This window comes from Oncorhynchus kisutch, linkage group LG5 (assembly GCF_002021735.2).
Source record: "Oncorhynchus kisutch isolate 150728-3 linkage group LG5, Okis_V2, whole genome shotgun sequence".
In the NCBI taxonomy this organism is placed as follows: Eukaryota; Metazoa; Chordata; class Actinopteri; order Salmoniformes; family Salmonidae; genus Oncorhynchus; species Oncorhynchus kisutch.
In genome coordinates, this window is record NC_034178.2 from 40,744,583 (window position 1) to 40,759,069 (window position 14,487).

General features: G+C 40.7%; 1 protein-coding gene across 3 annotated transcripts; it reads left to right on the top strand.

Moving 5' to 3' along the window:
* Positions 1 to 1,997: 1,997 nt before the first annotated feature.
* On the top strand, positions 1,998 to 6,832 carry LOC109891038 (ubiquitin thioesterase OTU1). Of its 3 annotated transcripts, none has more exons than XM_020483309.2 (3): positions 1,998 to 2,115; positions 2,905 to 3,128; positions 3,250 to 6,832. In XM_020483309.2, the coding sequence occupies exons 2-3, from the start codon at positions 2,921 to 2,923 to the stop codon at positions 3,948 to 3,950; spliced, it is 909 nt and encodes a 302-aa protein (XP_020338898.1). In that variant the 5' UTR covers positions 1,998 to 2,115; positions 2,905 to 2,920; the 3' UTR covers positions 3,951 to 6,832. The 3 variants fall into 3 exon arrangements, with proteins under 3 accessions (XP_020338898.1, XP_020338899.1, XP_031680935.1); XM_020483310.2 differs by lacking the exon at positions 1,998 to 2,115 and adding an exon at positions 2,127 to 2,223; XM_031825075.1 differs by lacking the exon at positions 1,998 to 2,115 and adding an exon at positions 2,162 to 2,797.
* Positions 6,833 to 14,487: the final 7,655 nt, after the last annotated feature.

Genomic DNA, 14,487 nt, shown 5'->3' on the forward strand with positions numbered 1-14,487 from the left:
CATCTACAACACTTGGTGTCACAGGAAGGCCAAGAAGATCATCAAGGGCCTCAGCCACACAAGCCACAGCCTGTTTACCCTGCTACCATTGAGAAGGCGAGGTCAGTACGGATGCATCAAAGCTGGGACTGAGAGACTGAAAAACAGCTTCCATCTCAAGGATATCAGACTGTTAAATCGTTACCACTAGCTGGCCTCCGTCCAGTATCCTGCCCTGAACTTTAGTCACTGTCACTAGCCAGCTACCACCCAGTTACTCAACCCTGCACCTTCGAAGCTGCTGCCCTATGAACAAAGTCATGGAATACTTTAATAATGGAACACTGGTGACTTTAGTAATGTCTACATACTATTTTACCCACTTAATATGTACTGTATGTACTGTATATTCAGATTTCTAGTCGAGGCCTATCCTATTTAACTATTGCTGTATACTATTCTACTCTACGTATTCTTCAGATATACTACATATTCTATCCATATACTGTCTATAATGTCTATAAATCCCATCCTATACTGTGTATATATACAGTACCAGTCAAAAGTTTGGACACGCCTACTAATTCAAGGGTTTTTCATGATTTTTTAAACTATTTTGTACATTGTAGACATCAAGACATCAAAACTATGAAATAACACACATGGAATCATGTAGTAACCAAAAAAGTGTTAAACAAATCCAAATATATTTTATATTTGAGATTCTTCAAAGTAGCCAGGCTTTGCCTTAATGACAGCTTCACACACTCTTGGCATTCTCTCAACCAGCTTCACCTGGAATGCTTTTCCAACAGTCTTGAAGGAGTTCCCACATATGCTGAGAACTTGTTGGCTGCCTTACCTTCACTCTGCAGTTCAACTCATCCCAAACCATCTCAATTGGGTTGAGGTCAGGTGATTGCGGAGGCCAGGTCATCTGATACAGCACTCCATCACTCTCTTTCTTGGTCAAATAGCCCTTACAGAGCCTGAAGGTGTTTTGGATCATCATCCTGTTGAAAAACAAATGATAGTCCCACTAAGTGCAAACCAGATGGGATGGCATATCGCTGCAGAATGCTGTGGTAGCCATGCTGGTTAAGTGTGCCTTGAATTCTAATTAAATCACAGACCATGTAACCAGCAAAGCACCCCCACATCATCACAACTCCTTCTCCATGCTTTACAGTGGGAACCACACATGCGGAGATCATCTGTTCACCTACTCTGCGTCTCACAAAGACATGGCGGTTGGAACCAAAAATCTCAAATTTGGACTCATCAGACCAAAGGACAGATTTCCACCGGTTTAATGTCTATTCGTCGTGTTTCTTGGCCCAAGCAAGTCTCTTCCTATTATTGGTGACCTTCAGTAGGTTTTTTTGCAGAAATTTCGACCATGAAGACCAGATTCACGCAGTCTCGTCTGAACAGTTGATGTTGAGATGTGTCTGTTACTTGAACTCTGTGAAGCATTTATTTGGGCTGCAATCTGAGGTGCAGTTGAACTAATGAACTTATCCTCTGCAGCAGAGGTAACTCTGGGTTTTACTTTCCTTTGGTGGTCCTCATGAGAACCAGTTTCATCATATCGCTTGATGGTTTTTGCGACTGCAATTGAAGAAACTTTCAAAGTTCTTGAAATGTTTCCGTATTGACTGACCTTCATGTCTTAAAGTAATGATGGACTGTAATTTCTCTTTGCTTATTTGAGCTGTTCTTGCCATAATATGGACTTGGTATTTTACCAAATAGGGCTATCTTCTGTATACCACCATTACCTTCTATATTTCTTAATTCCATTATTTTACTTTTTAGATTTGTGTGTATTGTTGTGTGTTAGATATATATGACTACACTGTTGGAGCTAGGAGCACAAGCATGTCCCTACTCCCGCAACAACATCTACTAAATACTGTATGTATGCGTCCAATAGGATTTGATTTGATTATATTTTTAATTGATAATAAAATGAATCAATCATCTCTTCATGCCAAAAGAAAACAAGCTTGTGTATACGTCATATTTGTGTAGAGTAACAACGTTACGAACGACGCAGTTGTGACGTTGTACACATTAGAGACTGTCATTGGATATTGATTGTTCGCGCCGCCGCAGGGTAACACTTTTCATCAGGTAAGCAACTAAATAAAGGTCCAATTATTAATTAAACAGGTTCATTACGTAGCGTTGGTATCTATGAAGCTAGTTACGTAAAGCAAGGCTGCAATGTCGTTAATTAGTGTAAAGTACCATATTTATATATTTCTTAATTCCATTATTTTACTTTTAGATGTGTGTGTATTGTTGTGCGTTGTAGATACTTCACTGTTGAAGCTAGGAACACAAGCATTTCGCTACACCCGCAATAACATCTGATAAATATATGTGACCAATACAATTTGATTTGAACAGTTTAGCCAGCTAGCTTAGTAACGTTAGCTGTTTATGGTAGCTAGTTGTCAAGCTAGCTAGCTAACTACCAATCAGTTAATCAATGATATTGCTCATTCATAAATATTTGTGCTTGTGTGTAGCTAGACAGTTTGAGTTTACCATTTTAATTGAAGCCAGGTAGCCAGCTCGTCTAGTATTGTAGCTAGCAGAAGAAGAAGGTGTCCATAACATGCTAGCTAGCTTGCTAACTGGTGACTGCTGCTAAAACAGAAATACTCTTGGGAGTGGCAGGACAAAGAAATGGTTGCAGTCAGTTGTTTTGCTCTCACTGCTGTGATCAGCAGTTTAGCCACTTGTTTAGCTCCACCAAAGTGTCATCAGCATGGTGTGATCTGAAACAAATAACTTTTTCATTAGAAATGTAAGTAAGTCTAGCTTTAAGGTTCCTTGGCCTGAATAAACTAGCATACACTTCACAGGCTTGTAGGTGACTAACAACTTGTTGAATGGTGTTTTTTCCTCCCACAGTTTAAGGACCACCAGGATGTTGCGTCTGCGTTGTAAGACCAAAAATGGGAGCCACATAATGCAGGGCCTGACCCACCAGTCCAGTGTGCAGGAGCTGAAGAGCAAGGTAGAGGAGCTGACTGGTATTCCCTGTGATGTACAGAAGATCATGGTTGGCTACCCTCCCTCCAGCTTGGACCTCCGAAACGGAGATGCTCACCTAAGGGACTACCCTATCAAATCAGGTAGGCTATGGTGTCTCTTCTTACTTGAATAAATCAAATGTTACTTTCACACAGCTGGATAGACTTCACCCTGCTATGTCATGGCTGCATTTGATTTTAAAAAATGACACATTTGTTGCAGGAGACACTCTCATTGTTGAGGAGGAGAAGAACAAGATGAAGACCCAGACCACAAATTCAGCTGTAACCAAGGGACCCCGTCTGGAGTTTCCCCCGGTGCTGGCCAGACGGGTCGTTCCAGCAGACAACTCCTGCCTGTTCACCAGTGTCTCCTACGTGGTAGAGGGAGGGGTATACGACCCAGCTTGTGCCCCCGAGATGCGAGGCCTCATCACCCAGATTGTGTCCAGCAACCCCATGGCTTACTCTGAGGCGGTGTTGGGAAAGACCAACGAGGAGTACTGCACCTGGATCAGACGTGACGACACCTGGGGTGGAGCCATCGAGGTGTCCATCCTGTCTAAGTTCCACCAATGTGAGATCTGTGTAGTGGACACGCAGACTGTGCGTGTGGATCGATTTGGTGAGGACGCTGGCTACCACAAACGCGTGCTGCTCATCTACGACGGCATCCACTACGACCCACTGCAAAAGGAGACGCCTGGCTCCGACGCTCCACCCCAGACCATCTTCTCCACCACAGACGACATCATCCTGGCCCAGGCCCTGGAGCTGGCGGATGAGGCGCGAAGGAAGCGGCAGTTTACGGACGTCAACCGCTTTGCCCTGCGCTGCCTGGTGTGTCAGACAGGCCTAGTAGGACAGAAGGAGGCCCGGGAACATGCCAAGGAGACGGGCCATGCCAACTTTGGAGAGGTGTGAGTCAGAGCACTTCCTCACAACCACCACAAACCCCCATATCTTACAACGATGTGTGTCTATATGATCCTCTACCTCACTTGATCCAGCATCAGACACTGTGTTCAGTCTTACCCGTTCAGTATTACAACTACAGCTGTCAGCTCACAGGTTACCTTACTGCAAGGTTATGAGCTTATGAAAAATATTCTGTACAATTGTTTTGGGGACATTTTTAGTCTCACCCAATACACAGTGGGTGATTGTTCGTTGAAGTGTTGTTGCTCAGCAATGTAGCATGTGTTCAGTTTGTCGACACTAATGGAGCAGAAAGCTTTCTTAACAGAACTGGAGATGCCTGAAAATGCCTTACTTTGACAGTTAACTTGTGGCATAAAAGGTTTAGTATGGCTAGACTCTTCAGTACTACCACAGAAATCAGAAATCTTTTTCTGGGGCCATTGTGGCATGATACACGTTTGGTTTTACACATCAATAACAATATTAATTTAAAAGGTTTTGTTTGTAGATGCCTCACCAGTACTTGAAAAAAGTGAAAACGGCAAAAGATCAAATATAAACCCAGTTACTTGGTAGAAAATGTGTTCTTTCATTGTTTTACAGTGGCAATGTCTTTAATATTAGATAATAGCGGAGTTTAGCTAGATTCCTTATAGGTCAATACAACCCTAAATTCTTCAATGGTGCTGTGACAAGCTTATTTTCCAAATGTAGGCTATTGCTGAATTAGTTCTTTTATACAGTGTGAGGTGTCTGCATCTTGGTGTGAAACAAATATTTAATGCAATTATTATTATGCCATGGCACTCTGCCATTAAAAGGCCTTGGCATTACCTATAGTGAGAGTGGTTTTTCTTTATTTTTTTTGTGTATTTTATATGGTGTAATTCTTTTTAATGAACATAACCTTTGAATTGTTGTATTTTGGAGCTTTTAATCTTGAAATTGATAGATTAATAGACTTTATGATGTATAATGTAAATCTAAGGGATGAATCCTCTTACATTTGCAGTTCAGGTACTGTCTACACAATGTGCTTTGCATCTCAACATTCACTTCATGATAGTGTTTTTTGTTTTTATCCCCCATTACCCTCACTCATATTGTTGGACTATTGTGAGGACCACCAAGTGTTGTCATGTTGAACTATGTATGTTAAATCTAAATGCATGTCAGAGGAAGACTGAGACTCTTTATTATACTTTCACCAATGAAAGCCACCACGGCCTTGCTCTTGCCTGGAAACCCGATGTTGAGTTGCATTGAATTCTACGTTGGGCAGAAATGACTGTTTTAATCAGGAATGTTTCTTCCCATGACCTCTACCAGCCAGAATGTTGAAAAAAATGATATTTTTACATACTTTACTGGTTGTCCATGCGGTTGGTCCTTTTGGCGGTAGGAATGTGAGACTATATTCCACAGTAAAGTATAATTACATAAACTTTTCAAAGCACTGGTAGAGGGTTCAGATTTCTATCACCTGAAGCATGCGCACAAAATAAAAATGCATGTACAAGATGCATGCATACTTGCCAAGCTCATGCATGTGTTTACATGGTTCTGTGCATGCTTCAGGTGATAGATATCTGAACCCACTACCAGTGCTTTGAAAAGCTTATGTAATAATACAGTCCTGTGGATATATATTGTCTCACATTCCTACCACCAAAGAACAAATCGCACTGACAACCGGTAAAGTACGTTAAAATATAATTTTATTCAACATTCTGGCTTGTAGATGTCGTGAGAGGAAACTTTCCTGGTTCAAATGCTCATTTTTGTCCGACGTAGAATTCATTGCAATTCAATGTTGGGGTTTCTTGGCAACCCTTGCTATTGAAACGGAGTGTAGAAGACGTTGATATAGATAATTGAACCCTTTAAACATGAATTCTGACTTTTCTTCAAGTGGTTGGTAATGTTACTGGCAAAAAGATTCATCCCATTATGTTTGTTGGCAGAGACCAGTGTAATGGTGAAATGCTGGTGATTTGGGTTTTTTCCCCCATCAGACTACTAATACAGTCTAAAAGCTCTCTCACACATCTATTCCCATTTTTCTAAACAAAATTTTTAAAAATTAGCTTTTGTCAGCTGGTCATAAACGGATACCAAAGTGTCCCTTTCAGAAAACTTGTGACTTGTTATTTATAGAAAATGTATCAGCACTAGAAATCTTGTCTTACAATGAAATACTCTGGGTCAGGGCCGAGTTTGTGTGGTAGCCTATACTGCCCTACAAAGGCAAAATGCAGTAACTACGAAGTTGGTCAAAAATCTTTGATCTATTGTAATGGCCAGGTATGTTTTCTGATTAATGTGGTATTTCGTTTCCTGACACAAGAACAAGTCAATTGATCAGAATATATAATGGTGTATCAGAAATTGCTGTCTCTAGACAGAAAAAGACTGAAGACAGATTTTGCAGTAAGAAAAATACATTGTTTCTGCATTTTTCCTTTGTAGGGCAGTATATGTTGCCTGTTCTTGCTGGGACTTTCCAAAGCCTTTGACATGTAAGAGGTATGGGTCTGGGGCATGGTTTTAGTGCAGAGCTCTCCAACCCTGTTACAGGAGAGCTACCTTCCTGTAGGTTTTCACTCCAACCCCAGTTGTAACTCACCTGATTCAGTTTATCAACCAGCTAATTATTAAAATCAGATTAGGTATGGAGTGAAACCTACAGGACAGTAAGTAGCTCTCCATGAACAGGGTTGGAGAGCCCTGTTCTATTGGGTGTTGATGTGACTAAAATATGACTTCTCTCACGTTCCATTACATGGATGTTCAAAGACACTTTCAATGAATGTTGCACACAAAGCACTACAGAGAAACTGGGTTTACTTGATTTTTCACAATAAAAGTCACCATTTAGGAGATTATTTGAGTGAATGTGTTTTTGTATTTAGTTTCAGATTCTAATGTGCTTTGAGCCCTGCAAATTGATACCATGTTGTCAACCAATGAATGATCTCTCGTAGCAATAGTACCGCTGCCATTCACTGTTAACCTTTTGCGATTATCTGGCAATAGCTCTGGTAGACATTCCTGCAGTCAGCATTCCAATTGCACGCTCCCTCAAACTGAGACATGTGGCATTGTGTTGTGTGACAAGACTGCACATATTAGAGTGGCCTTTTATTGTCCTAAGCACAAGGTGCACCTATGTAATGATCATGCTGTTTAATCAACTTCTTGATATGCCACACCTGTCAGGTGGATTGATTATCTTGGCAAAGGAGAAATGCTGACTAACAGGGATGTAAACAAATTTGTACACACCATTTGAGAGAAATAATATTTTTGTGCCTGTGGAACATTTTGGGGATATTTTATTTCAGCTCATGAAACATGGGACCAGAGTTCAGTGACCAAAAGCAGCTATAATGAATCACAATCCTGCAAACAGGATTAAATCAATTGAATCATTGCCAATTCGCTGGATTAGACATGTTATTTTAAAAGAACCTTCAACCTCCAATAATAGGATTGGAAACCTGTGCATGACTACAGTGACACACGTCTACACTCATTTTCAAACAGGTATTCTGTGAATATAAGACATTAGTGGTAGGCATTATTTTAAATACTGTAACAAAATTGCTTACTGCTTCCAGGATCAAGGTTAGCAGCCCTAAAACATGTAGTACACCCAGTGACGGAAGAGAAAGTGATGCACCCCACTCGCTGTTCAATTAATGTCAATGGGCTTCTTCGTCATTGCAGCCTACTGACTGATTTACAAATCAACTTCCATCATCAATAATGTTAGGGTTGCATCAATTTGAATCTGGTATCAGGATAAGTATGACACTGAGTCACCGATTGTATACTATGTATTTTTTATTAGCTAAGCAATAAGTGATAAATGCAATTTTCGTATATACAGGCTCTCTGTCCCACCTCGCAGGGCAAACAGAGAACTGACTTGTTCTTGACAAAGATATTATAAATATACTCTGACAGAAATAGTTCCTGCTTCCGAGCCGGCCTGTCAGAGTAGAGACTGGGCGTGGTTTAGACTCACCCAGCCTATCGTTGATTGTTGGCGCAGAGCTGGTCCCGGCTTCCGGGCGCTCCAGTTGATAGATGTAACTGTTGCTGTGAAGAATATGCGCTCATGCTTGATACCGTTATCTCGCACCTGGCTCCTGTTATCTAACAAAAGACCGTTTGTTCTCGCAACACTACGTTCTGAATGTGCCCCCCCCAACTCATTGTACAGTTCCTGTCTTGATGTTATTCTGTATTTTTCCATCATGAGACAGGCCCATGGCCCTGAAACTGTTAACAATGTTTCAAGTCAGCTATGTTGCATAACACATACATACATCCACACAAGCCAACAGCAGATAATATTCAATCACATAATATGGTAACGGGCTATAGTGCATAACACAGAATCCTCATAATCCCCCTTTTTACACCCCTGTGTGGTGTAACCACACCATCCGATATACTAGGTTGCTAATGAACCCAGGAACTTTAAACCTTTATTTTGTGAATATATGAAGTGATGCACATCCCTTTGTTGATTAACATATATATAAACTGGAGTTTTTGATTCCCCCTTTTGACACCCACAAGGGTGTCACTCATTGTCCTTTATTTTAGTGGTCCCAACATAGTAATATGTTAATAGCATTTCATGAAAATAATACAAAGTTTATTATTAATAAAACATTATTTTAATTTTTTTACAGAAGAAAAGAAAAATCAACCAAGAAAAAAATAAAATTAAAAATCAACAAGTGATATATGCTTTTGTCTCCCCCTTTTGACACCCATAAGGGTGTCAAATCAAATCAAATCACATTTTATTTGTCACATACACATGGTTAGCAGATGTTAATGCGAGTGTAGCGAAATGCTTGTGCTTCTAGTTCCGACAATGCAGTAATAACCAACAAGTAATCTAACTAACAATTCCAAAACTACTGTCTTATACACAGTATAAGGGGATAAAGAATATGTACATAAGGATATATGAATGAGTGATGGTACAGAGCAGCATAGGCAAGATACAGTAGATGGTATCGAGTACAGTATATACATATGAGATGAGTATGTAAACAAAGTGGCATAGTTAAAGTGGCTAGTGATACATGTATTACATAAGGATGCAGTCGATGATATAGAGTACAGTATATACGTATGCATATGAGATGAATAATGTAGGGTAAGTAACATTATATAAGGTAGCATTGTTTAAAGTGGCTAGTGATATATTTACATCATTTCCCATCAAATCCCATTATTAAAGTGGCTGGAGTTGAGTCAGTGTCCGTGTCAGTGTGTTGGCAGCAGCCACTCAATGTTAGTGGTGGCTGTTTAACAGTCTGATGGCCTTGAGATAGAAGCTGTTTTTCAGTCTCTCGTTCCCAGCTTTGATGCACCTGTACTGACCTCGCCTTCTGGATGATAGCGGGGTGAACAGGCAGTGGCTCGGGTGGTTGATGTCCTTGATGATCTTTATGGCCTTCCTGTCACTTATCAAAAACAGGATAAAACTTTATTGTTTATTGACTGTAAGATATAGGATAAAACTTTGGTCATGGAAAACAGAGTAAAGCATTATTATAAACCATCTGGTCCTCTCAGCTACTCCTATCCTGTACCAGGTGGGCTCCATGCCACTCCAAACCTTCACAACAGGGAGAACAAACATACTGGAAAGAAAACGTATCATAAAACAAAAATGTAAAAGAAGGAACTGTGGTGGTGTAATATTTATTCTACTACCTCACCCACAGCATACCATGGGTCATCCTCAGTCAGTCCCATCCTCCCCTGAAAGCTTGATTCAGTATCAGCATCTCCAACTGGAGCATCAAGCAAAGGCATCATGACCGAAGCCTTCACCACATCTGTAACAGACTTCTTAAAACACGGTATGATGCAAGCAGCACAACACATCAATAATAAAAAAGGCCTGAACTCATGAGGAACCCCCACTGGCACCCACAACAGATTAGTGTGTATGTCAACTACATCCTCCGTCCATGGAGCACTACGTCTATGTCTCCCATGGGATGGAATGTTTTCAGGCCCCCTGGATACAGAACCCAACAGCTGTTCAGCAGCAACATCAACAATGGTCAGTGGAATTATCAGACTGGTCAGAGCACACGTACCTTGTCAGTCTCCTCTAAGAATGGGTCTCAGTATTCTTTTGGGTCCACATATCCACCACACATCGGCCAGACCACTAGTTTGGTTTAGGCCTGCAACTGGCCAAGTGGCATTGATGGTCATGTTACTACTGCAATCTGCTTCAGGCAATCTCCCATAGTCTATGCCATTACCTGTACCCGTGATGCAACTGTAATTGCCCCCATATGCCTTAACACCCCAAGGGACCCGATGAGGAGGTATTGTAGGAAACACAAGGCTCAAAGAGGAACAGAGGGTTGAATTGGGCTTAACCTGGTAAAAACTTCTCAGAATACATAACCACCCCTCTCCTTCTCCTATAGCAAATGGGTGTGTAGCCAGAACAGGTCTAGCATGACCACATATAATGCAGTCCTTTCTTTTCAGGGTCTTAGCTGAATACCTCATATAATACAGCCACAAATTGTCCCTACCATCAAAACCAGTCTTAGTGCCTAATTGATCAATAGCTGAATAGTCTCTAATGTTAATTACCTGAATGGGATTTGACACAGTGGTGGTGGGTGGCAGGTTCGGTCCAGGGGTGGTAGAGGAGTGTGTCTGGCTCTGGTTCGTCTGGGACCTCTGTGGTTTTGGCAGCACCTTCATAGAAAACACACCCATCGTGCCTGTCCCGGTCCTTTGTAGTCCGAGGGTGTAGTTTTGATGGTTAGTAGGATTTCATCACCTTTACAGAGTTCAACAGTGCTCCCAGGTTTCCCCCATATCATGGAAAACCTATCCACCTTTGTGGGATCCCCTATGCTATAAGGATACCCACTTCTCCAATCCCAGAACTGTCCCAAGTTGGTTATCATGTAATTGCCATATGGACACCCTCCCTCATTACACAGGTACTCCTGTACACAGGTGTTAAAACCAAACACAAATATCTCAATTTTTTCCCTGCCCTGTTGGCTCAAAATATGTCCCAAATACTTAACATGAGTCTACCATAATTAAAACTTATCCTAGCTAATTTTCACACCACATTCATCAGAGAAAATATAATGACACTATAATGTAAATTTCACTGTCTTTTTGTATTAAATTACCTTAATATCACTATTACAAATGACCCTAGATTCTCCATCCAAATGGCTTTCCAATGAGGCTGATCAGACCACAAAGGAAAGTTACAATGGAGGTCATAAATCATACCACCCCTCCAAAGAAGTGTTTCTTATTATATTAAACAACATTCCTTTATCAAAATATTTCACCTATTTAATTAAGACTAAGAAAATAAAAACGTATAATATTTCATATGTGAGTGTACCCCCTTAAGATATCATGTCTCTGGGAAAATGGAAATGTACTCCCTCCAATCATTAGTTTTAAATTTACTCGATGTTTCATGTAACTCATTCAATCTTCCTCCAAATTTTCTCCCCAAAATACGTCTTAAAAACCCTGCCATTAGACACACACAACTGTGAAAAACGTACACTGTCCCTTTAACATAAAATAAACTCAGCCTGCAATCCACTTTGCGGGCCTTTCATTGTTCCCCATGATGCAAAACCTATAAATATTTGAATTACAATCAGAATTAATTTTAGTCTATGTCACCAGTATTTAACCAGGCTCCCCGTCGACTGGGAGCCCGTTGGGCGCGGCAATACTGCCCTCTTCTATCCATCGTCTGTATAATTTCTCCTTTCTTTCTCCAATCTTTTCCCTCTTTTCCTCCATTGGCCTCTGATTTCAATGTTTTCAACACATTCTCTGCCTCCTGGTTAGCCATTGTTTAATGTATTTCAATTACTTGTTTAATTTGAATACAATATAAATTATCAGGTTCAATTGTGTGCTGCCTTAGAATGTGTCGCAATCTAGCCACTGTCTAGTAAACACCGTGCACTTCTCCTTTACCGTTTCAAAACATAACCTAGGTCTCACACCTGTTATTTACCCGAAGGTCATACAAACTTGGTATTAGTACATCGACTTAATACCCAATGTACCACAATCATACGGTTCGACTCTCTCAAACCTTACAAATATACGTCAGTTCGAATCACTCCAACCTGCAAACATATACGGTTGAATCACTCCAACCTGCAAACATATACGGTTGAATCACTCCAACCTGCAAACATATACGGTTGAATCACTCCAACCTGCAAACATATACGGTTGAATCACTCCAACCTGCAAACATATACGGTTGAATCACTCCAACCTGCAAACATATACGGTTGAATCACTCAAACCTTACAAACATATGTCAGTTCGAATCACTCAAATGCGCAGTTATTTATCCTCCCTTACTCTTATGCAATATAACCAGGTACTATAACCCTTATAAGGATCTATAAACCTTTCGTTCAAACTTGATACCAGCTACAACTGAAATATCTAATGTACTACATACAGTGGGGCAAAAAAGTATTTAGTCAGCCACCAATTGTGCAAGTTCTCCCACTTAAAAAGATGAGAGGCCTGTAATTGGTACACTTCAACTATGACAGACAAAATTAGTAGAATTTTTTTTTTAATGAATTTATTTGCAAATTAGGGTGGAAAATAAGTATTTGGTCACCTACAAACAAGCAAGATTTCTGGCTCTCACAGACCTGTAACTTCTTCTTTAAGAGGCTCCTCTGTCCTCCACTCGTTACCTGTATTAGTGGACCCTGTTTGAACTTGTTATCAGTATAAAAGACACCTGTCCACAACCTCAAACAGTCACACTCCAAACTCCACTATGGCCAAGACCAAAGAGCTGTCAAAGGACACCAGAAACAACATTGTAGACCTGCACCAGGCTGGGAAGACTGAATCTGCAATAGGTAAGCAGTTTGGTTTGAAGAAATCAACTGTGGGAGCAATTATTAGGAAATGGAAGACATACAAGACCAATGATAATCTGGGGTTCCACGCATGATCTCACTCCGTGGGGTCAAAATGATCACAAGAACAGTGAGCAAAAATCCCAGAACCACACGGGGGGACCTAGTGAATGATCTGCAGAGAGCTGGGACCAAAGTAACAAAGCCTATCATCAGTAACACACTATGCCGCCAGGGACTCAAATCCTGCAGTGCCAGACGTGTCCCCCTGCTTAAGCCAGTACATGTCCAGGCCCGTCTGAAGTTTGCTAGAGAGCTTTTGGATGATCCAGAAGAAGATTGGGAGAATGTCATATGGTCAGATGAAACCAAAATATAACTTTTTGGTAAAAACTCAACTCGTCTTGTTTGGAGGACAAAGAATGCTGAGTTGCATCCAAAGAACACCATACCTACTGTGAAGCATGGGGGTGGAAACATCATGTTTTGGGGCTGTTCTTCTGCAAAGGGACCAGGATGACTGATCCGTGTAAAGGAAAGAATGAATGGGGCCATGTATCGTGAGATTTTGAGTGAAAACCTCCTTCCATCAGCAAGGGTATTGAAGATGAAACGTGGCTGGGTCTTTCAGCATGACCATGATCCCAAACACACCGCCCGGGCAACGAAGGAGTGGCTTCGTAAGAAGCATTTCAAGGTCCTGGAGTGGCCTAGCCAGTCTCCAGATCTCAACCTCATAGAACATCTTTGGAGGGAGTTGAAAGTCTGTGTTGCCCAGCAACAGCCCCAAAACATCACTGCTCTAGAGGAGATCTGCATGGAGGAATGGGCCAAAATACCAGCAACAGTGTGTGAAAACCGTGTGAAGACTTACAGAAAACGTTTGACCTCTGTCATTGCCAACAAAGGGTATATAACAAAGTATTGAGATAAACTTTTGTTATTGACCAAATACTTATTTTCCACCATAATTTGCAAATAAATTCATTAAAAATCCTACCATGTGATTTTCTGGAATTTTTTTCTCTCATTTTGTCTGTCATAGTTGAAGTGTACCTATGATGAAAATTACAGGCCTCTCTTATCTTTTTAAGTGGGAGAACTTGCACAATTGGTGGCTGACTAAATACTTTTTTGCCCCACTGTATGCTTCAGCAACCATCCAATGTAACACAGGTCTTTTTAATTTGTTGGCCTGCAAATTCTATCCGTAGATCATTCACTCTGATACAGCGCGCCCACTTATATTCCAGTGTTACTGCACTCACTCTAAATTTACCCAAAGTAAATATCCATTTATACTAGACAATTTTCCTCATGCATACCAGTACACAGCATTCATTGTTACATTGCGATCCTGCTCACACACACACTAGTGAATTCCTTTAACCAATCCGATTCACCGTCATTCAAACAACTGGGTACGCGTTACACCAACCGACCCATTTAGTACATTGCATTCGTTGTTATACCATAAGAGCAAACAATCAGTTCAAAATTGCCTTTACCACTATGTATTCCTCATGATCCTTTAACAATATAAATTAATAGAATTTGGTTACTTACATCAAGCAGGTGTCTCACAAAAC